The 26,877-nt window shown below is 34.5% G+C and overlaps 1 protein-coding gene across 2 annotated transcripts in view; it reads left to right on the top strand.

The window, feature by feature from the left end:
• The window catches only part of LOC106873512 (vesicular glutamate transporter 1), a 400,771-nt gene that overhangs the window by 302,717 nt on the left and 71,177 nt on the right, over nucleotides 1-26,877 (top strand). For both annotated transcript variants that reach the window (XM_052973285.2, XM_014920898.3), the window contains exons 2-3: nucleotides 6,916-7,219; nucleotides 26,002-26,120. In XM_052973285.2, the coding sequence (XP_052829245.1) occupies nucleotides 6,916-7,219; nucleotides 26,002-26,120 (423 nt within the window). The remainder of the gene's footprint in view (nucleotides 1-6,915; nucleotides 7,220-26,001; nucleotides 26,121-26,877) is intronic.

Genomic DNA, 26,877 nt, shown 5'->3' with positions numbered 1-26,877 from the left:
CACTGGTGTTCTGTTCTGGATTTATATTGTTTGAATGTAAATAATCTTACTGAGTGTGTCCACTCAGATGCTGGTGGCAGGATTAGTGTAGCCACAATATTGATGCTACTCATTCGATTATTTCACCTAGGAGAACGATATCGAGAGAGATTGAAAGAGAGGGCATGAAAGAATGATGAACGTTAGGATAATGTTCTATGTATTTTTGAGTGTTTTTAGTGAAATACCAATAGCCAAGAATGTAGCCTGTTGCCGTTGACTTCGTTCATTGAAAACTGAACAACAAATCTATAAAGCTTGTCATATAGAAACGTTAATAACTTATGCAACACTATTAATGTATCATATAATGCAGAAAAATTTGCTGTTCAAAGAAATCTCAAAAACACTCCTTAACAATTTTCATGCAAAGGAAAGTGAAAATGTTAACAAAATTGAGGTAATCGAGAATCAATATTAATCTTAGAAATGAACCCAAAGCTTCAGGCAAGTACACTAAAATCATTGGAAAGTAGAATGCATAGCGTCCATTGTAAAGTACGAAATCGTGACCAGGAAGTCACAGATTTGATAGCTATTCTCTGCAGTTATGCACACATGCAAAAGCGGATGTAAAAAAGAAAACGTACCGCTACTTTTCTTACATGAAAGTAATTCAAATGAAGATGTATGCGCCTGAAACTTAATCCTTTATTCTGTACAAAATTTCCTGATAAGTATGCTATAGAATACATTGAGAGGTAATGAAATGGATGCCGGTAATATTGGCGGAATTTTAATATGACAAACAGTGAAAAATGCCTGAGCTAGGATCGATAGCATCATATTAAATTTCATATATATATTTACACATAAGATTTTATAAGTTGTTTTATTAATGCATCTTTGTTGCGGGAAACTGATAGCTTTGTTGTTGTTGTTGTCAAACAACATTTACTTTTAAGTTTTCTACATTCATATTTTTTTTCAAAAATTCCCTTTGATTCGACAAGAACATAGCAACTTATCTTTTTCCTAGCTCAAAGCATATTATATTGTTTGCGCCATTTTGAATATTTTACCATGTATGATTTTCTCGTTCTCCAAGAAAATATGTATGTATATGTTTCATGGAGAAGAATGTGACATATTGGCTATTTAGTAATCGAAATGGATTTTAGAAAGAAGAGTAGAAACGAGGGGAAAACAATAAATAACGGGCTAAAAGAGAAATCTATTTCGTTTACGACGTACGCCATTTTAAGATATGTTCAATTGTTATTGTGCCACAAAGCATATGGCAAAGATAGTGTATAATTAGTTATTATAGATAACATGAAGTTATCCCGAATAATAGGGTAGCGTTAAATTGAAATACTTCAAGAAAACTATACAAAACGCTACAAAAATCAACCACAAGTGTATATTTATCTCGCAATCCGATATTTAGCTATATAGATTAAATCAAATATACAGCATTGATGCATTGTTACACACATAAAACTCATACAAAAATACACGACTTTACAATTTCGTTATCTTTATATATGTAAGTACGTATGCGTATACACATACACGCACACACTAACACACATACATGCACATACACATACAACCCATGTACATATATGTGTATCCGTGCGCAAATATATGGCCTCCAATATAAATAAATCCTAAGTTCTTATAGAAATGGCTTGACAATTTAATGTTTTCATGTATTTAGTGGCTATATACTAGATGTAAAATCAAGTATTGTTTAAAGTATTGGTCACTGATTAAAATACAAAGTATATACGTTTGCATAGTACATGTATTTTCTATTAGTCATAATGGCGAGCAATCCATTGGTGTTAAACAGACTAATAGACATTTTCTCACGAATAGGTATATGTATATACGTATATTCTGTATAAACTATGCAATGCAGTGTATTGTTTTTAACGTGGCCACCGATGAGCACAAGTTTTGAAACTGAGAATAGTGCATCCCCCAATAGCTGGTCCGAACAGCAATATTACCACCGAATATGCATGTTCATTTGAACGATTTTTTAATGCATTCTCATGCATTTCTATCCTAGATTTCTCATTCACTTCTAAATTAACAGTTTATTTCAAATCTCTCTTTTGTAAACTTTCAAATAATATTTTCGCTTACATTTAGATACATTTACATGAATGTATGTCATTATACAGTTTATTATAAGATTTCTTGCCAAGAGAGAAAGAGCTGGTTTCTAACCTAGATCATTCATTGGAATTTCAACATCAACAACAGGGCATGTATATGTGTATGTATATATGTATGTATGTATGTATGTATTTATGTATATGCAAATTTGTATGTTTTATGTATGTATTTTCATGCATATAGTTGCATATCTAAACACGCTCATTTATATTTAAATGATAAACTTCTGGGAACTTTTACAGATTTTTATAAACCTGAACTTGTAAAATGGATAGAGTAACTGCAGTCTTCTCAATAGTTCAGCGTGGGTGTTCTCTTTTTCACTGATCTTCAGCTTTATGTTAACATCCGCTGGGCAGCTAAATTTCCACAACTGTATACAGTTTCTCTTCGCTATCATAAATCATCATATGGAGTCTGTTATGCTTGCATTTTATTGAAGTCTTCGCTGGTACATTCCACCAATACTCCATTTTATTATGAGTGGCTATGGCTTCTACCATATTGTGGGTTCTTATTTCTTTGTCTTCGGGATTATCCTTCCGACGGATTTCATTATAGAGTGCCCTAGCCTCCACATCATGTCACATCGTAGATAACACTGTGATTACATTTTCGGATAACTGCTTATGATATGGGTGATATCTTCAGTGTGAACTCTACACAGTCAGCATCGGTTGTCACACTTTACGGCTTTACCTTCATCTCCACCCATTTTGTGCATCAGTCAACAGGGATCAGAGACTAGATAACGTCATATATTGACCTATAAATAGAAGGCGGTGTGGGCGAAATGTCTGCACTTACAAAGCCCATTAATGTCTGCTTATTTGTGCGTAAAAAACAAATTATACACATAATGTATATTTATATTTACTTTTATATTAACGTCATTGACTACATTGTGACATCAATGACTATAGAATATTTGGCCCCACTGTGTGTTGCATTCCTAGTTATTAACCGAAATTACATCTACTCCAAACATTCACTAAACCAAAATGAGATCTCGCAAACGAAATCATAAATAAACAAATAAATAAGAAAAATCGATGCAAGGTTGTGAGCAAGAAAACACATATACTGGCTATATAAATATGCCCAATATATATATGCATATAATGTAATATAATATATATATACATACATATATAATACATACTTTCATCGTAATTTGAATTTATACATACATACATACATATATATATTTATATAAATATGCATATAATATAATATAATATAATATAATATAATATAATATTATATATATATATATATATATATATATATATATACACATATATATATATATGTATACACACACACACACACACACACACATACGTACATATATATAATATATATAAATATATATACATACATATAAATATTCATACATATATGTATGTCTATTTATATATATACATATACTTCTGTGTAACTATCTCTAAAAGTCTGTTCAAATGATGTTTACTCATAAGTACTCACCGGTGCTCTGTCGATAAAGACGACGAAATGGTTTTCTGTTTGGACACACTTTCTCACCCCCTCCTTCTCGTCCTCCTCCTCCCCGTCCTCCTCCTCCTCTCATATACAAATACTGAATCCTCACAACTCAATGTATGTCTGTAGAGCACACATAGACACACGCACAGACACATTTCCCTCTTACATACACACAGCCATACATCATTTTTGGTCCATGCTACAGGACTTTTTTTTTACTTTTTAGAAGCGCTTATAAAAATCGTTGTTGAAAAAGTTTGGAATCTATAACATTATATGTCAAGAGCTTCTCATGAACTACTCAGGATATTGTAAGATATTCCAATATTCTAACAGAATCTTCCACAGTCATATTTCCTCAGTTTTACTTTTTTTTTTTCTCTCTCTCTTTCTTTCCGCCATTGATACAGTCCAATGTCGATCATTAAGAACATTCTTTCCTTCTCGAATTTTATCTGAAGAATCGGATGGTAGGCTCAAGTCGAGATAAAAATGAATCTTATTTTATTTTGTTTGCTTTATGTTAAATATATCCTTGTTCAGTCGTATACGCGCGCTTATGCACACTTGCACACACAAGCGCGTGCTTACAACTTTATCTTTTACATTTTACTTGTTTCTGTCTTTCGACTGCCGCCATGCTAGACCACCCGGGATGGGATGTAAAGCACAAACACAAGGGCATATATACACAGATACACACATAGATGTAAGCAAAGCGCGTGCGCACAGACACTCACATACACACGCACACACACATACACACACACACACACACGCACACACACACACACAGATGTATATATTCAGGGTGCGGTGAATAAACTGTCGTCTAAATTACACAAAAATTAAAATAACACTGACATCTCATTTTAACTGATATATTTACCAAAATAAATATCAAATATAAAAACATCTTGAAATACTACAGAGGAAATGTATTCAATAAAATCTCAATTGGCTTCAACAACTCCCTCCAAACGACTACGGAATTTCCTTTAAATCTTCTGGACAGTCTCCTTGTTTAAGTTGGTGAATGCTGCCATAATCCTTGCCTTCAATTCAACAAGTAATTTTGTTGGTCTCTCGCTCAAGTGCGTCCCACACAATACTCAAGGAGGTTGCAGTCTGGAGAGTTAGGTGGCCAGATGTTAGGGGTTATGTGGTCGCACTAATTGCCTGACTGCCATGAATGGCATCTCCTGCTTGTGTGGCATGGTGCAGAGAGAGTCTGTTGCCAGGCATAGGGTCCTCTAGCAGCCACCCTGTTGACCCAGGGAAGCACAACCTCCTCTAGGTTCTTGAAGTAGGCTGTCTCGTTGAGTCTGAGGCCATGTGAGAAAACGAATGGAGGCATACCGATGCCATCACTAGTGATCAATCCAAACACCATGATGTTGGCTGGATGTTTGATTTTTATCACTCTGGTACAAATTTTGGGGGACATGCCAAGCCAACAGTTGTTCTGTGTGTTTCCTGACAGAATTTTTTCTTGTCTGAGTGAAACCAAAATATGTTTGGTTGGAGGGGATGCTTGAGTTTGTTCAAAAGCTTCATAGTGCAGCCTTTCCTCTTGTCTTTGATGGCTTGGGATAAAAATCTACCCTTTCTCATCTTGTATGAGGAATACCGAATACTGCCTGATGAGAAACATAGGCGCTCCCATGTCCGTGGCAAGGGACCTGATTGACATGGAGGGATCATTGTGAATCATGGCCTGGATCTCAGTAACAACTTCAGGAGTTCTGAGTGTGTGTGCATGTATATATGTATGCATGTATGTATGTGTGTGTAAGCATGTAAGAATATATGTGTGTATGTATGCGTATAAACTTAATTTGGAGAGTATGCATGAGAATATCTATGTTTGCTTAACCAGCCACGGAAACGCATAAGTGGTAGCAGCAATATTAACAGGTAGACAAGTAGTTGAGGCATCACTTTTGTTTGTTTCCCCACACAATAAATTATGGCAATGAATATGAATAGATATAATAAAATATAAATTCCTGGTGTGCGTGACGTCTCTATTAGTTGATCTGAAAGAAGAAGCTGGATGGAATGGAAGAACTTTGGAGAGTCAAGGAGACAGTGGAAAATATGAATAAAGAAGAAACACATATACGTCGAAAGACAAACATATAAATATACGAATATATAAACATATTTTGTTCATTATATATATATATATATATATATATATATATCTAAATTATGAATTTGTTTGGCTGAATGTTTAAGACAAATACCTCAATTTTTTTTATCTTATACTAAATTGTATATATATAAATATATATAATATACTTACAGTCATATCTATGTGATGTGCATTTATGTGTGCGCGTTTGTGAAGGGGAACAGTATGGCAATATGGGATATGAGTATTGCTGCTGGTGCAAAGAATGCGTTTGATTGTCGGATGATGATTGTATAAGAATATGATTTGCATAATCTTATTTTGCAATGATTATATAGAATATGTAACGTGTGTGTGTTTGTGTGTGAGTGTGTGTTTGTGTGTGCGTGTATGTGCGTGTGTGTATGTGTGTGTGTATTTTATTTTCTTGGGTAAAGAGTGTCTGTAGTGAGACGTTCTATGAGATACGTTGAAAGTTTACTGTCAGTTTTGAAAAAAACAAATCGGAGCACATTCTTCTTTTATTTCGTTTAGAGTTTCATTTTGTGTTCGATTTTTGTATCGAATTAAAAGTACTTTACATAGATCTACGCGTTGGTTAGTCATGTATTATCTATACTCTTATATAACTGCAAGTCATATTTGGCTATATATTTTATCTGCATCTTATATTGTTCTACATAACTTTCGGTGCATTTGTTACTATGTGAATCGATTTGGTTTTCAATCTTCATTTTTTATGTTTCCAATTCTTTATCATGAGATAATTTTTCAGCGATATTTAGTGTTAAACTCTCATCTCCATTCACCAGTTAAGAGACTTTTCCTTTCCTGATCATCTTTGATAATAATCGCTCTGTGATGTACTTTATCTGCTGTATTGTATCAAGTGGGATGATTATTCACTTCTTTTCTTTTCATTCCACAGGGCACACAAGACCCATAAAGAGTACATTTTGCTTCATTAGCCCTGTATCTTTTATGAAACCGATATTTTCCATCAACATCAGAAATTTAACGTAGTTTTGTAACAAATAATTTTTGAAGAGATTAGTCTTAAACTTTTAACCTCATTTTAATAATCTTTCTATTTCTCATTTCAGGTTGATAAAAAAGAGCCAGGATCAAAAGACTCTTGTTAATTATGACGAACTCGACGAGACGTATGGTGATGATGAATCGCCACCCGGGCCAAGGAAAACTTTACCGATGCCAGGGCCCTTACCACCAGTCCCAGCACCCAAATGCATGTGTTTCCAGTCCAGGCAACGTTACTTAATAGCATTGCTCAGTAGTTTAGGCTTCCTCATCTCCTTCGGTATTAGATGTAACATGGGCGTGGCCATTGTAATGATGGTAAACAACGACACAGACAGTGATTCTTCACAGAACACAACCGAAGTGAGAGTAAGTTCACCATATTTTTATTTATTTACTTCCATATTATCATTAAATTCTCTGCACTGTCTTTTCTATTCTTTAGTATTTTTCTAATTGTTTTATTCATCATAAACACTTGTTTTTAGTACATAGCGGGACATACGTAAAAGTAACGGACCATAGATTCTAAACGAATAAGGGAGCCTGATATTTTGAGAATCTTGAATACATTTCATTACAGTAGTGTTTTCCTTGCTTGACTCAAACTGAGCTCTGATCAAGCAGGCATATGTCTAAAGGTATATATCCATCGAATATTTTTAAAGGCACGTAGAAGTATATTATCTAAGTTCTTATTTATGAATCTATGTGTACGAATTGAAGGAAACTTGTATGCTTTTTCTAGGAAATTAATCGACCCTCAGAAGGCTCCATGATCGGATCGTTCAGTATTGGTGTATTCCGTAATGCAGCGAAGTTTTACTGAGAGGTTGAAACCTTTTTATCCTCCATAAAGCTACTAAGGAGTGAGTAAGTAAAGCAGGCATAGCTATGTGATTGAGAGGAGCTATTCGCTGGTTGATTAGCTTCAAGTCTGCCCTGATTAATCGAACCTATATTCAAAGTTGACCTGGCTGTGACCTTTCCGTTTTTGTTTAATGTACGTGTGTTGGAGACATATATAACTTTACTTTTTTAATACAGCTAGGTGTAATTTCGAGTTAATTTGGTGAGTATTTCTATCAAGTTATAGACACAATTATTTAGAATTGACGGTTGGTAGTTTATAAGTCGATATCGGATATAATGACTGATTCAATTTCATAAAAGTGTTTCAACTCATTATCTCTGAAGCATACACGATAAAATCAGTAGGTTAAGGGAATAAATCACAAATATTTCGTATTACAGTATGTATATTGGCGTGGTTCTAGTTCATTACTGCTAAAACATTGTCAACCATAATAATTGTATACTAATAGTAGACTACATGATCAAAGTGTAAATTATTTTAGCCGCTTATATATCACAATGCTACTGACGGTCATTGACGTTTTACTTATCTCAACTTTTCTGAAGTAGGTTTTCGCTTTCGTTCGTTCAGGGTAAATGTAGCATGGTTTGTTCATTTTAGTTAAGGTGGAATACTTACAGTAAATGATGATACCGTAGATAAACAGAGCCCTTAGCTCTGTTGTCGATATATACCTAGTATAAGGCGGTGAGCAGGTCGGGCAAAATGCTTAGCGGCATTTCGTTCGTCTTTACGTTCTGGTTCCAAATTCTACCTCGGACGATTTTGCCTGTCATCTTTTTGGGGGTTGTAAAATAATTACCAGTTCAACACAGGGGCCGATGTAATTGACATACTTCCTCTCCGGAAATTGCTGGCCTTGTGCCAAAATTTAAAACCTAGTACGCTATTATTTTGATTTTTGCAATTAACCAAAGATAGATATTGCGAAACGGATTCTGATTTATTACCGATAAACATTTTATAAACACGGAATCATGCACAATTTCTAAGCAGAACCTATAATATGTGAGAAAAAAGAAAAAAAAAGTAACACTGATCCTCACGGAATGCAACTTACTTCAGTGTTCCATATTCTAAGCCATTCTGTATTCTATATTCTTTGCAGCGAATTTATCATTCATGATATCAACAAATATTAAATATTCATTTGATTCTCGAGCATGAAAGTAAACTATAATAACTGATTGGTGTTGGTGTTATAGTTGCTGTTGTTGTTGTTGTTATTACTGCTGCTGCTGCTACGTCTTCTGTTGTTGCTGCTGTTGTTGCAATGACATTAGGAGGAGGGGTTGTACTTCAGTCTAAAGACTGTCTTGAATAGACACATGATAAAAAAAAAAAAATCGTTTCTGCTGTTTTTTTTATGTGTATGTAGGATCTCTATGATGTAAGATTTGACTATACATTCTAGCAAGGCTTTATTGTTTGTCAAAAAATGTAACTAGGGTATGATTGTTCAATGTTAGAAAATGCTAAAATATAAGTTACGTTCCAGATAAATTAAATGCATAACTCTGATAAACAGGCGATTTATCTTGATACAGCCGTCAGTCAATGTAGGAATTTAAAAGGAGTTATAATGAGCGAAATGTGTCATTTATAATTGCAACACATAATTGTAGTTCATGGCACACAGGACATGCAAATAAGGACTTAGAGAGTTGATGTAATCAGAAATATTCGGGCAATAATATATAATATATGAGCTGATATTTATATCTATAAGCCTTTCATGTTGAGATCTTTTATCTTTTATATTTTGCTTATATCATTCATTAAACTGTTGCCATGCTTGAGCACCGCCTTGAATAATTTTTGTCGAACGAAAGCATCGATCCCAGTACTCATTATCGTTTTTGTAAAGCCTGATACTTATACAATCGGTTTATTTTGCCGAATCCCTAGTTTGCCAAGACTTAAGGCACACCAAAATCGGTTGTCAAGCGGAGGTTGATGGGGTACAAAACCGGCAGAAAGGCACACACACACACACACACACACACACACACACACACACACACACACACACACACACATATATATATATATATATATGGAAGCGTGGATACGACGGACTCTAGATATACATGTATATTCAGTCGAAGCTGAGTGTTCACTCCTTGTTAAATTGTACATATCGAGTCTATTTTTGGTATTCAAAGAGAGAAGAAACCTATTGCATAACAATGACAACTTTGACTACATTTCAAACTGAGAGCTAGAAATGTATGTTAATATAAACAATTATTCTGCATATTTTGAAAATTACGCAAATGAAGGGATCAGTTGTGCATCATAAAGAAGTAATTTAATGCATATTATCCGTCTGTAGGTGTAACTAACCGGTGTACTTATTAAGTGTTATTGTAACATCACAAAATATCTATAAATTTGTAAATTTGTAATCATTCTCTGATGAAGATCTAGGAAGACTAGAAAATGGACGGGACGAGCACAATTCTTGTACAATGAAATATAAAACGTGTTTTGTTTTTACTTTCGTTACTTTTCGTTGCGAGACTTTTCGTACATTGATCGAAAATGTTTAACTTACATTTTAATTTATTAAGATAGGCTTTGTAGCACACTAGGAGTTATCTAATTAAACTACAGTGGTCAGGTCATTTACCGTTTCATAAAAGGGGTACCATCATCTTCCTATTGATTCAAAGGATTTGCGTGACATTACGTTTCGTCATCTAGAAAGGAAACATTTTAGAGACGTAATTGAAAGAAAACTATTTCAGTCGAACGTCACCCTCACTTCTATGGAATTTAATCCCAGAATGAAGAGAACAAGAAACCAAAATATATGAATAAAGGAATTGTGTCTGGTGTTCGACCATGTATTTTCAAATTGTTTGTGATTACGATGAAGAAAACCTACACTTGCATCCTATTTTCTGTGCACAGCATCAGTAATTATAAAAGTTGAAATTTGGAGATTTAGTAAACTAAGAAATTCTTTTATGATTTTACAATCATTGCTTTCAAGCTTTCTCTGAGTAAGCCGGGAGAACGGGCTAGAGAATGTTGTTGATAAACAAAATTAATATATAATTCAAGACCGTAATGAAAATGAGTGGATTCAGACATAAAAGGAAAATTTATTTCAAGATGTCTTTAGATTTACGATAAGAACACACAGAAATTTCTTTTTAATCCATAAATAATAGGTCATGAAACAATGTTTGGAACTGAAACCTTGTTCGTGATACGGATAGTGTAATGAGATAGAATGTTTCCCATGGCTTTGAAGTGAATAAACAAGAAATTTTTAATTAAAAACAGGATACAAAGAGACCAGAAGACAAAAAAAATCTAAAAGCGAAAAGTTTTAAACAGCATAGCATTGTTATGAAAATCTTGTATCATACAAAATTGTAATGATTGTAAAATTATAATAATTTCGTGATATTTTTTTTAATGCGGGATATTAAATTGATGCTAATTCCAACTATATATATATATATATATATATATATATATATATATATATATATATATATATATATATATATATATATATATATATATATATAAATAGATATATATATATTGTTTTAATCTGCATTGATATAAGCTACTTTATTACCCTTTACAAATACTCCTTATTCACCTTTTTGGGCTCCATCTAATAACGGTTTTTACTTTAAAAGACCATCCTTTTGTTTGTGACATTAACTGACCAATAGTCTGCTCTTAATTGGTCAGCCCTTTCCTACTTCAGAATTGGGGAGTTCAGCATGCTTTCCACCTAGATTATAAAATAAGCATAAATAAAATTATTGATATTTTCGTTTATAATCTTGATTTATGTTATGTAGATGCATCGGGCAGTAAATTACTCCAACTTTTATGTTTATGCTTTGTAGAATTGTATAATAAGCCTTGATTGCTCCTATTATCACGTGCGCAAAATAGAAATATTTTGCTTCCCAGTTTAATTGATCTACATTACGGTTTCGAAAGGCCCCCCTCATCTAATTCAATTATGCTGATCGCTTAGGAAATTACTGATTAATAAATTTTGGTTAGGTGTCATCATTTTAAGTTCCATAACTCCCGGTATTTTTACTTTTTATTTTTTACTTTATGACCTAACCAAAATACTCTTACAGTTATTATATATTTAACTTACGCCGGCAGTAGTTTCCCCACAACCCGTAGATAGACATGTACGACTAAGTATTATAACTATTCTAATTGTATAACTAAATTTTTCAGTCGGTCGAAAGGTTTTCAGACGGATAGCATGTAATATCAATTGGTGAATCCTTATTTTCTCTATTTCTCTTTCTTTGTCTTTTCATTTTCTTTATTTTTCCGCTCTGATGAAAGTCCCACTATTTAAGTTGGTATAATCATTTACAATGATGTTTATTATTATTGTATAATTATGCCTGATTACGCCCAAAATAGCACGAACAGAAACAGCTATAAGATGAGATATTGTCATTTTTATAATCAATAAATAATAATTGATGTTTATCAATTAACAATTTTATATCCATTTTCTTATTTTCCCTTAAATATAGACACACTTTATTCCTTTCCTTACCTATCATTTATGAGCATTGATCCTAATACTCATAATCACATATAGGTAATACACCAGTAATTCATTGGATACAAATATCCATTAGAATGTTTTTATAACCTCTAATTGGACTTTATCTCTCTCTTTATATATATAAAGTAATAGAGGCAGCTATACATAATATAAAACCAAAAAATAAAAGTTCAATCGTTATTAATTGTGGCTGAGGATGCTGGGTAACACCTATATTACTAGAAATAAGAATTAAAACCCTTAGAACCACAAGGAAGAACGACACTAGATCACTGGAATAGACTAGTTTCATGTGTAAAGTTACAGACTTGTCAGCAGTAGCTACTCCATCAGCGAATGGCTTCGCCTCCATACTTGATCACTAAATCCACAGTTTTTTAAAATTCTATCTCTGTTTATTTTCTCTTATTCCTTTCATTTTGAAGAGCGTAGGCGCGAAATCTAAACAACCTTCTCGCTTTCCCGTACGTTAAACTAATACACTTTCTTGTTGTTCATACACCTGTCTTCGTCTTTTGTTTTTATGTAAATTTCAACTATATATATATATATATATATATATATATATATATATATATATATATATATATATATATATATATATATATATATACCGTAAATATATGGCTTCCTTACACTTCTAAGGGTTTACACTATTATTTCTAGCAATATCGGTACTACCCAGCAACCTTAATCACAATTAGTGACTTAATATTTTCCTTTTTGGGTTTTATATTGCCTATAGCTGGCTACGTAATTTTGTAATGTTCACATTAGCATTTTGCAAACCCAGCCATAAATATGCACGGTTTCTTCCTGCCTCTGTGTGCCAACTATTAGCTCACCTCAGAATCAACCATAGCAAACGAACAGCGTCGATGAAACGCCTATCGGATAAAGCTGAGAAGAGCTTCATGCGGTTATTGGCAAAGAGATACGATACTGGAGTTGAAAATGAATGCTGCAACCCACTAAATATAGTTGGAGGAAAACCAGTTTGATATAGAGCCACAGTATAAGTTTTTGCGATGGTCTTCATGGTAAAGCAAAATACACCACAGTTCAGGGATAGAAGACCGCCCGAATATTCTGAGTTCAATTCCCATGCTGTTTTTGAAATGCTATCTTGAGTTCAATTCCCACTTAAGATAGCATTTCAAAAACAGCAGCAGAACACCTAGGAGTAATGACCTAGGTGAGCCTGGCTCACTTAGTGTATCAGTAACTATCAGACCGACACAGTTACTTGGTAGCTGTTCTGAACATTTCTCCTGCCGCTCGCTTGACTCGTAGAGAGTTTCCACTTACATTCTCTCTCTAACCCCCACTCTCTTTCTTTACATATAAAATGCTGGATCAACGTTGTAAAACAGAATCTCTCCGTCACAACCTTATCGCATACGCAGTAGAAGGCCATTAATACAATATCAAGTGCTATATATAAAAACATTCTCCAGTTGCCTGCAGATAATTATGGGAGTTTTGTAGCGAATAGACCATTTCAACATTGATTCAGGCCTTCATTTCGAAACTGACATATTCTACACCTACGACTGCTTTATAAAAGGGTCGTTTGCACTTGGCAAGTTAACTTCTAACTGCATATGTTTATATGTAGTTATGTTAGCAAGTGTTGAGGTGCAATGGCCCAGTGGTTAGGGCAGCGGACTCGCGGTCATAGGATCGCGGTTTCAATTCCCAGACTGGGCGTTGTGAGCGTTTATTGAGCGAAAACACCTAAAGCTCCACGAGGCTCAAGCAGGGGATGGTGACGAATCCTGCTGTACTCTTTCACCACAACTTTCTCTCATTCGTACTTCCTGTTTCTGTTGTGCCTGTAATTCAAGGGTCAGCCTTGTCACGCTGAATATCCCCGAGAACTATGTTAAGGGTACACGCGTCTGTGGAGTACTCAGCCACTTGCACGTTAATTTCACGAGCAGGCTGTTCCGTTGATCGGATCAACTGGAACCCTCGACGTCGTAAGCGGCGGAGTGCCAACAACAACTTGTTAGCATGTGTATCAGAAAAATTCAGATTTAGATGCGCACCCCGCCACATACATGTACACACACACACACACACACACACACACACACACACTCACACCCTTTTACATCCGTTTCTATGTATGTCTGCTTGGCTGAGAGTATGCAAATTATCTGTCCCTATAACAATACGTATATGTGCATACACATATGTGTGTATGTGTGTGTTTGTGTGTGTGTATGTACGTGTATTTATATATATATATATGTATGTGTGTGTGTGTGTGTGTGTGTATGTATATATGTATATGCACACGTACTTATATAAACATGTAGATAATTAATGTTTTAAAAAATGCTTTAAGAAGTTGAGTCTGACGTTTCAATATACACATCGTAACTAAGATCTTTCAATATTTCTACTTAAGAAACGAGACGGGTGCTCACATATGCATACACAAGCGTGAACATACTGTCAAAAACACTGATATACACACATTCACTCACACATATACACATACATACATTCATACATACATACATACATGTATGCATACATACATACTTACACACATACTCACACACAGACACATATAATTATTCCAATATCGGTGATGTCATGCTCCAAAGATCTCTGTTGCAGCCGGGTGCAGGTTAGGAAACTGGTGAGATTGGTATCTACTTAAACTTCCAATAACAGAGTTTAAGATGCAAAAAAAAATATATAACAAAAAACAAAATAACCGGAAAATACACTAAAATATATCAAATGTAATATTTTTTTTCTATAAATTGCACCGTTTTTATTAGAAATTTCTGTGTTTAAACATGCGTGCTATAGAATTTATTTTTAGAGTGAATTATTTCTTAGTAATATTTACTGTTGGAATATCGCCTTAGAGTTTAGTGTATGGATTGTCTATATATATATATATATATATATATATATATATATATATATATATATATATATATATATATATATATATATATATATATATATATATATATATATATATATATATATATATATATATATATATATATATATATATATATATATATATATATATATATATATATATATATATATATATATATATATATATATGTTATATGACGAATTTGTTCAGTTTGAATGGAGTAAGTAGTATCACTATTTACTATATTCAATGGTTGCTGCTTGTGTTGTGGTTGTTGTTTCAGCTGCTGTTATTGCAGTCGTTCTGGTGATTATTATTTTATTTATTCTTGCTGCTCTCTATCACATCGTGAGATTATGCAGGTAACTTTGAACAGAGTAATGTATGCAATATTGATTGAACACCTATGGGGAATTTGTTTTACTATATTTGACTTTGCAGAATCGTTACCTCCCAGAGAAAATGCATAGCAGTATTTGACCTGAGTTTACGTTCAAATTTCAAATTCCACCGAGGTCGACTTCGCCTTTTCTGCTTTCGTGGTCGATGAAATGAGTATCAGCTGCGCTCTGGGTCGATATAATCTCCCTCGCTCAAATTTCAAGCCTTGTGTCTATAGTAGAAAGAATTGTTGAACTGGTAGTAATGTTATCGTGGGACAGAAAATGCTCACTGGCATTTCTTCCGGCTCTTTACGTTCTGAGCTCAAATAACACCGAATTCAACTTTGCCTTTCCTCAGACTCGAGGCCGATAAAACAAGATGTCAGATCAACGCTAGGATCAAGGAGATTGACTCGCTCTCTTCCATCAGAATTGCTGGCCTTAGCTTCCATCAAAAGAATTATCGCTGACTTTGTTATTTTCGTTGTTATTGCTGTTGTCTTTTTCTCGGAGAAAATTAATGTAACACATTTATACTCAAGTGCCTCTCGGATATTTCCATCCTGTTCTTAGTCGGATTTAAAACTACATACCTCATGTATCTTTACTGCATTTGAGACAGTCAAGAGAGCTTTGAAAGCGAAATCGCTGTTGTAACTTCGTGGTCGATCGACCATTTATGGACTCTTTCATTCATTGTTATAGTATCGATGGCTGTGGTTCCTGCTACTGCGATGGGCTGGTAATAAACCTGGCACTTTCTGGCGCTCTGTGAATAGCTAAAAATCTTATTTTATTTCTCTTGTAGTATTTATTGATGTGCTTTGGTAGTAGTCATCTTTGTCATGTTGCACTATTGACAACAACCCGGCAACCGCATCTGGCTCTATGATACAAACTTCCCGTTTAAATATCATCTAAATTTCATGTTAACTTATGTTGCAATCAGCAGCTTAATAATGGTTTCAAATTTTAGCACAGGCCATGACTTTCAGAGAAGTATAAAGTTGATGACATCGTCTCCCAGAGCTCAATTGTTTCTCGTTTTATCAACTCCAAATGAATGAAAGGCAAAATTGACATCAGCGGAATTTGAACTCTGAATGTTCTTAAGCATATTTTTTCTGGTGGGCAAACGATTCTGCCAACTCACTGCCTTAATAATTCTTTCCACTATAGGCATTAGACCTGAAATTTTCGGAGAGGGTGCTAGTCTATTACATCAGCCCTTGGCCCAGATGGTACTTATTTTATTAACTCCGAGAGGATTAAAAGTTAAAGGTGACCTCAGCGGAATTTGAACTCTGATCGTAAAGACGGTCGGAATGTAATTAAACATTTCTGGCCGGGGTGCAAAAGATTCTACCACCTTACAGCCTCAATCATCTACTTAAAAATGACATTTGTTTAACTAAATACCTAAATTGTTTTCCAAATTAATCACTACGAAAGTAACGTAGTTTTATAGAAGCATACCAACAGACGTATTAAATATTGCTTGTGTCTACCAGTCAATATGTTCTGTAACTCACCTGAAATCACTCTCTCATCCTATGACACAGAATTTTATGCGATATTATGATCCAAGTAAAAGGTAGATAATGGAAATCATTGTAATAAATACTTTCTTTTAAAAGACAAAAAGAAAATAATAAAACCGTATATTTTTATCGAAATAGTGCAACAAAACAGTTCAACTTATTCCATCTGATTGAGCACACTTACAACCAGATGTGCACGTAACAATTCTCTTTCCCTAGATTATTTTATGCAATATATATTTAAGGCAGTACAGATGGGTTTTTAGGGACATTTGGCTAAAATTTCCGGTTGGTTGAAAGTTCATGAAGACTGCATCTTAGCATTGCCTCGGTCCAAAGTTTGACACATACAAAAGTTAAAAGATATAGATAACTATCTCCATAGTTGCTTGCAGTCGACAGTCGCTATACCTTGTAGGTTTTAATAGCAACAGAACATATTTCTTGGTAGTTTACTTAAGTATCTCAAATGGTAGTATCTGAACTTGAATGGAAAAGAACACGCATTAGGCAATATTGCTTTATAAGCTTAAAGCTGTAGCTGCCATAAATTTTAAGGCCTCTTGCAATACATTTGTATTTCTCTATCTTTGTTAACTGTATCATTGATCGATGTGTTTCTGTATGAAATGTGAGCATGTATGTATATATATATATATATATATATATATATATATATATATACAATACATATACACATACATATGTCTGTGTGTGTATATGTGTGCGTATAAGTGAGTATGCCTGCATGTCTGTAGGTAAATCTATATGTACTGGAAGCATTATTCAACTCATTTGTCTGACTATCTCTTAAAATCTACCGTATTGTATGTCTGCATATATCTGTACGTGTTTCTGTCTATTGCGTCTCTGTACGGTTGAGTCGATTAATATATCTCAAGCTATATTTTATGTCTTTGTCTACTGAAAGGTTATATAGCAGAAACGAAACACTAACACTTCTAATAACCCATTAAACCATTTGACAATCAGGTAACAACTACAGAGTCTCTCTTAAAGTATATAAATGCATATAAATTATATATATTTCTGTTGCAAAAAAAGCAAATCTGCTTAAATAGTATCTTTGAAATATTGGTTTCAAATTTTGGCACAAGAACAGCAATTTCCGAGGAGGGGTAAAGCGATTACATCGAATCCAGTGTCCAACTGGTACTTATGACATCGACAGGCAGTCACCTTCGGCAGAGTTTCATCACAGAACGTAAAGACGGACGAAATACTGCTAAGCTTATCGTTCGAACAATCTTTAAAATATTTTGGCACAAAGCTAGCAATTTCGGGGGAAGAGCTAAGCCATTTATTAGTGCTTAATCTGTACTTATTTTATCGACCCAGAAAAGGTGGAATGTAAAGTTGACGTCAGCGCTATTTCAACTGGGACCGTAAGGACGGACGAAATGCAGTTAAGCATTTCACTCGGTGTCCTAGCGGTTCTGACATTTCGCCGTCCTAACTATATTTAAAATAGCGAAAGCAAAATATTTTCGCTCCGTTGTCAATCTATTGAAAAATGGTATTCGAAGATGCTTCCTATTGACAGGATCAAACTGCATAAAAGTGTCAATTAATGTACAATGAATAAAATAATTTTCTGCGAACAAATAGCATATTTAGATAATGTGGTAATATATAAAATTTATTTGTTTCAGTTATTAGACTGCGGCCATGCTTTGAAGAAATTTTTTGTCGAATGAAGCGATCCTAGGAATTGTTCTTTCTTTTTCTGTTTCTTTTAAAGTCCTGGTACTTATTCTCTTGGTCTCTTTTGCTTCGCCGCTAAGTTACTGAGACGTAAACATACCAAGATCAAGCTGTAGTGGAGACAAACACAGACACACATGCACTCACATATACACGCCGGGCTTCTTTCAGTTTCCGCCTATCAAATAAACTCACAAGCATTTGGTTGGCCCGAGTCTATAGTAAAAGGCACTTGCTTAAGATGCCGCGCAATGGCACTGAACCCGAAACCAATGGTTGAGAAGCGAGCTTCTTACGACATAGACACGTCTGTGTCTGTATGGAAGTCCATATCATCTCTCTAAGTGTAATTGAAAACGCGTGGGTGGGTTTCTTTCAGGTAATGGTTTTTGGAAGTTTTTGAAAGACGGCAGCGATTGTATTTCCCCAGTTTTTTGTTGATATGTTACCATTCAAAATATATAGATATAGAACTACTTTTTAACATATTTTAATGGTCCGTAAATAGCATTGGCATGAGAAAGCAGGTTGGTATTTTTGCGAGATTCTCAGACGAAATAAACTTGGGCGATCCCTGATATGGAAGTCATAGCAATTTACGTTTAACAATCGTCCCAAGTATAGCAAACAACTCGTTGCAAAATAGTGAAAAGAAAAGAAAAAAAAGACTATGATATATTACAATATAATGTCTCGTACGTTTGCTTACGGAAGCGGGCTAGGAGTCAACAGCATCAGATTTATATATAACATTACGGCTCTTCGCTAGTATTGAACGATTCCTTGTTGGTCCTAACAAAGTGGACGAATGCTCAATTTTTTTTTTTATTCATGCCTCTACATTTCCTCTTAGTTACAACAATAGTGTAAGTAGAACTACATCCAATGTATCATTTAATGAAGATAATTTGTGTTTGAGGTATGCGTAACTGCTAGTTCTATTAGATTTCAGCAGCTTCGTAAAGTCACTTTCGCTGGTAAAACTCAACTAGATGTGAGAATGATGGGCATGTTGCTGGCGAAGTAAATCAAGTTGCATCCAATAGGAGATGCGTGAGTTAGCATTTGAATGTGTGTCAATTGATTACACATCTATCTCTTTCGTGAGTCTTTATACATGTACAAATTAACGGTAAAGGTACAGATGTGGTTTGACTAAAATAATCATTGTCAGGTTACTTCTGCTTATCAAAATTAAATGAAAATAATATATCCCGGTTCAGTTAACAGGATGTAGTAGGAGCATACAGAGCTACTCTTTGTGTACATACACACACATCCATACGCATGCATATATACATACACTAAGCAAAATACTCACTTGAAATTTCGCTCAGTAACTGTGCACCACCACCAGTCCTTCACCTATAAATGTACTAACATTCACACAGCAAATGCTAAGGTATTTCTATGCGTGGTTGTTGCTCCAGCATGGCGTAGGGCGTTGACATTGCATGGAATTAGTCGATGGTTAATACAAACCAAAGAACGTACAACCAATAAATATGAAACACTAGAAGAAACTAACACATTTCTGTAAGCACAATACAAAATGTTTATACTTGGTGATACACAAACACATAAAATATGCACTCACATACACACATGCGTATGTAACAAACAAGGAGTTTGTTGCTATTTACCAAGATCTATAATTAAATCATACACTTTCTATCGCTAAAATTCAGCTTATTCGAGTCTTGTACAAATATTTAATTACACATTTTTGATTATTGATTATTTATATAAATCAATTTTGTATTTTAAATGAATATAATTTAGAATGCATTTCTGATAATTGGAGCAATTAATTGTTCTCAAAAGTAAAACAGGTGATTATTTTAATTGTAAAGTTATTGACTTCTTTCACTAAATCTACTTTCTTCTCAGAAGGATGCGAAAACAGTGATTTTTTAACTGTGTGTATTTAAAATAGATATACTTAGTACATTTAAAATTTTAAATGTGTAAAACTCAACATTAATCTATGTAACAATGTAGTTTAATGTTAAATCGATAAAATATTAATTTGGCCTTAAATGTTTACATTTCCAAGTACGTTGATGCTTTTTTAGTGAATTTTCATGTGAAACTATGAAAATGCAAATTTATTTAAATTGAGTGTATAATATCGGTTTCAAATTGTGGCACAAGGCCAGTAAGTTCGGAGTGGCAGGTGGTAATTGGATTGCAACACCTCCTGTACTGAACTGGTACTTATTTTATCGATCGAGAGGACAGGTAGACTCGACCTCAGTGGAATTCGAACTCAGACGCTAAGCATTTTGATCGGTTCTGCCACCTTGCCGCCTTATTTCTGTGTGTAATATTGCTAAGTCGGTGAGCTGGCAGAAACGTTAGCAAGCCGGACGAAATGCTTAGCGATATTTCGTCTCTCTTTACTTTCTGAGTTCAACTTCCGTCAAGGTCGACTTTGTTTTCATCCTTTTAGGAATCGATAAATTAAGTACCAGTTGCGTACTGGGGTAGATCTAATCGACTGTACCCCTCCTGCAAAATTTCAGGCATTGTGCCTAGAGTAGAAAAGAATATTGCTAAGGCGGGAAATTGGCAGTTCGTAGAGCGTTTAATAGAATGATGTGTGGTATCATTACGAACGCTCTATCTCTGTTTTTAAATCCTTTCCCGGCTAAAATCCGTCTTTCATCCTTTCAGAGTCGATGAATACAAATACAATGAACCTTTTGAACGTTGGGCTAGATGCCTCATGTTGTTTTCTTCCTCCTTTTACACTCTAACGTTGATGGTTAGGAATGGTGTGGGTACATTCAAAACTTGGCAACTCACAAACTTTTACACAATTAAAACTTGACCTCAGCTTGTGTATGCAGAAGTTTCTCGAATAATGTGATATAAAGGTTCAATTTTAAATAGATAAAATAATGAGACCTTTTATAATGCGAATAGAAAGAAATTTAATAACCGTGTATATTTCAAGTACAAACGCCCTTTTGCTTCTAAGGATGAGCATTTTTGCCAGAAATATATAAAGACCGTTAAAATTATTTTAACATTATAAGACGCCCTCAGTCTTCGCTCTTCTATTATTTGACTTTCTTTATCACAATAATACAAGCAAGTTACAACCTCCTGTGTAATTTTAGCTTTGGTAGATGTTTTTTGAATTCTTTTTGTTAAAAGGAAAAACACCCTACTGCAGTCATTAAAAGACAGAGTTGGCAAAATCTTTACAGCATCAAGTGGAATACTTTACAATGTTAGTTTCGGCTCTAGAAAATCTTAGTTCCAATTTCGCCTGGACAACTTCAACTTCAACCATTTCGAGATCGTTAAATATAGTCCAGACTACAACTGGAATCAGTACTTCTCTCTCATTCTCTCTGCAAAGCTCACCATTGTCATATTGCATCGCTATGACTTAACCTGAAATGTGCGTTAAATGAACTCGTGGCCGAGGTATACACAGCCACATACACGTTAATTTTGAAAGTAAAATTCACGTGGTCAATGTAATAACTGCTCATCGTTGAGAATGACGTAGAACCTGCCGCAACGTTAGTATACTCAGTGGTATTCGAGAAATACAATTGGTTTACCAATACTGAAAAGAAAAGACAAACAAACAAAACACATTAGTTTCTTATGTGGATGAGATCACCAGGGACGTTTCTTTTGACACAAATTCTAGTAACGTCACAGAACGCATACACAAGCATATATACATATGCAAACAGAAACAAGTCCATAATACACACACACACCTATATATATATATATATATATATATATATATATATATATATATATACATATATACATACATGTATATATATGTATATATATATACATACATATATATGTGTGTGTGTATATATATACATATATATATATATATGTATATATAGACACATACATAAGAAAACACGCACACACGTCTACACACATGTAACCACCCACGCACACGCATGCATATATACCTTCAAACGTTATATTCAAGCGTACATCTGACGCATACATATTTTCACATATATTCCAGTACACATGTTCATATGTGTCCCTATTAGATTTATTCTTATCTTTGGTTCCTGCTGATTTCCGATTGCACACAGGAAGTTTAACGTTGATACCTGATCGGCAAACGTAGCCAATTTTGGGGCGACCTACTAGAGTAATTACAGACTTAACAATTTCACCAAAGTGCTTAGCTTATAGTACATTTTCCGCGAAGAAAAAGACAAAGAATCGAATAATCCGTACACCAGCCAGCAATCAAACAAACAAAAAGTGTACCCAATACATTCATAGAAAAACACATTTATTGCAGACCCATCAAAGCACGTGTGTTTGTATACATGCTTGTGTGAGTGAGTATGTAATGGTGTGCGTGTGTGTATGTCTGTTTGTGTAAGAGTGTATATGGGTAAATATGCATATAAGCCAATAAAACTTACACAGCTAACACACACACCTTCCCTACCACCCACATACACATGCATACATACATACATACATACATACATACATACATACATATATCTATATATGTATGTATTTGTACAGCTGAGATTATTCTGTTTCTTGATGCTATACCCTAGGTTTCATAAGTGTTACTAGTTATCTGCATATATAGACTTTACTTGTAATTTTGAATATAACACACACACACACACACACACACACACACACACACACATATTTGTATGTCTGTGTGTATCCTTGTATATAAAAAAAGCCTATGTGTAGATTTATTTATATGCATCTTTTACATATATATATGCATATGTGTGTGTATGTACGCGTGTGTATATACATATATATATATGCATATATGATGCGAAGAAAGGCAAGCGAAGAAAGGCAAGCGAAGAAAGACTATATATTAACAAGATCGTAAATTGACTGAACGCGAAGTAAGCTTCCGGATGGAGAGCTAAGCTAGCAAGGGAAATAAATAGCTGTAATTAGAGTATTCTATAAACAGGCAGTTTTCAGATTGAAAAAAATTAAGAAGGAAAAAACAGATTTCATTGTTAAAGCAATAATGATTGGAAAACATAAAAAGGTATTTGAATGAGTTGGGGTGGTCTGTATGGCGTTCTATAATTTGATGGTGGTTTTCATTGCCAATTTACTGCGGTCTTTCTTTCATTTTCCTTCTCTCTGTACGTGCATATATATAGGGTTGTGGGGGTACCCTTCTATGTGTGTGTGTATGTGCGTGTGTGTGCGCCCGTATGTCATATTGTCTATCTATCTATCTATTTATCTATCTATCTATCTATCTATCTATCTATCTATCTATCTATCTATCTAACTGTCTGTCTATCTATATATATATAAATAGACTACGTAACATTTATATATATATATATATATATATATATATATATATATATATATATATATATACATACATACATACACATATATATGCATATATATTTATATATGTGTATGAATTTGTATACACACACACACACACACACACACACACACACACACACACAAACATATATAAATACATTCGGATGGTGTATATATGTGCATATGTGAGCACACACAACCTTCACTTATACTATACAGACAAGCATTTCCTCACGGGGACTTTCACATCACATACTTACACGTACATAGTCTCCTTGCACATTCACCGTCTCTTGCATTATAACTTTTGCCGATGTCACCACTGCTCCCTTCTGTGTATGTTTCGCTACTGCTTTGGCTTCCTTACTCTTCATCCTCTCTTTGTTTCGACCCTTGATGCTCTTCTATCTTTCCTGTTTACTTCTTTCCACCAATTCTTCTTGTATGTTGGTATATATGTCGGAAAATGTCATGATGTGTCCAATTACTATCAGTGTTTAATGTATCTGAACCTCTGTGAAGCAACCAAAGCAATGGTTACACACAGGCATACACACACACACACACACACACACACACACACACACACACACACACACACACACACATATACATTTAGGATCACAAATATATGAAACAGTTTGGGATGAATGAAAATACAATACAAAGAAACGATTTATCATTCAATAGTTAATATCTTCTGAATGCTTCACTTACCGTTTAGTCTGGAAAAATTACAGGCCAACCATTACTTAAAAGATCGTCATTTTGTCAATCACCTGGTTGTTTGTATACAGCTCTAGTTCATTTTTTTTAATGGATAAGACATCAGAAGCTCTACATCTGTGGAACTGTTTGTCAATTTTCTAATACTTGTTCCTGAGAACTAAGAAATAGCAACAGCGCCGTAACAGTGTCGCAACAGTGTCGCAACAGTGTCGCAACAGTACCGCATTGGAATTAATAAAGCTGCATGCTTCCCGTATATATATATATATATATATATATATATATATATATATATATATATATATATATATATATATATATTTATATATATATATGTGTGTGTGTGTATGTGTGTGTTTTACTTACATGCAGGAGACCAAAAGTGTACGTACGACGCTATATGTATATATAAAAACTCAAGATAAAAAAATGGAACACGAACGTAATATATACATATTTATGTAATGGTTGCTGGATGGTGGTTGACTGCTCAGGAGTTCCAGTGACCTTTGACAGTTTTTTTTTTCGTTCACATTTTGATCAACAGTTACCCTCCATACCACGAAATCTCGGCGGTTTTGCCAGTTTAGACGCTGACGACCTGACAAAATAGCAGCCTTCTAAACAGGCTGGTCCCTTGGTCAACTCGGACAAGATAAAATATATGTTGTACAACGAGAGCGGCACCATTAACTCTACACCTGGAATTCTACATCGAACCTACATAAAGCAACTGTACGAAGACTCGGATTGCACTCGAGAAGACCTATTTCGCGCAATGGCGGATCGAACAGATTAGAGAGAAAGATCCACGCTGATCTGTGCAATAGGCACGACCGGAAAATGATCGAAGACTTCAGTCTTGGATACAGATTATTATCATTTAGTGAATAATGATACAAAATGCATATTCGTAAACAAAGGAAGAAGTGAACGGAAGTGTGATCGAGAAATGAAGTTACGTTTCTTATAATTATCATGAATGTTGTGATAAATACGTACCGGAAGGTATTTTCAAACACAATTATTTGACTCGTTAATATTTTGTTGTTTTATTTTCCAGATGCCCGAATTTAGCTGGACACCAGAAACTATCGGAATTGTCGACAGCTCATTTTTCTGGGGATATATTATTACACAAATACCAGGTGGTTACCTCGCATCCAAACTGCCAGCTACTAGGTATGTATTTTTCTGTATCTTAATCTATCTGTTGTCTCTTATTCGAACTTTGCTAATCCTATCTATACTCCAAGTGCAAGACAATATGATCTTGTTCTTTTATCGTTTTCTACCCATTATCTTAGGTTTCGGTTATTGGACTGAGACCATCCCCGGGCACATGAAACAGATGCGAAGGTTAGTTGAAAGGTTCATGGCGTTAGGAAGATTCTCTCATGGAATGTGAACAAATGAGGTTTCTTTTACAACATAGTCCCCCTTAGGGCCCACAAACTGCTTCCATCCGTGTTGCAGTGTTTGGATCCCATGAGTAAAGAAGCTTTCATCATGTTGATCAAAAGAATTATGAACAACAGATACGACGCTTCCATCACTGTGATATTCTTCCCAGCCGAGTGCTCTTTCGTGTTGGGAAATAGATAATAGTCAGATGAAATCCAGTCAGGAGAATAGTGACAATGATCAACGAGTTCAAAGCCACAGTTACGCACAGCAGCCATTGTTTGCTGACGCATTGTCAAGAGGAAACAAGATTCATTTCATCAGTTTTTCTGGGCGTTTGATCTTGATAGACTTTCGTAATTGTCTCACCTTTCTGTTGATAGTGTGACTCTTCTGCAGATGGTCAATAAACACCTTGCCTGAAACTGAGGCCAACACTTTGCCTGCCGATGAAATGACCATAATTTCATTGGAACGTTTGAGGTGGGCTGCTTCCACTGAATGGATTGTCTCTTTGTTTATGGCTCAATGTGAT

Source organism: Octopus bimaculoides, chromosome 15 (genome assembly GCF_046866305.1).
Source record: "Octopus bimaculoides isolate indiv1 chromosome 15, ASM4686630v1, whole genome shotgun sequence".
Taxonomy (NCBI): Eukaryota; Metazoa; Mollusca; class Cephalopoda; order Octopoda; family Octopodidae; genus Octopus; species Octopus bimaculoides.
Note: the sequence above shows the minus strand (reverse complement) of the source record. Positions and strands in the feature narration are given on the sequence as shown.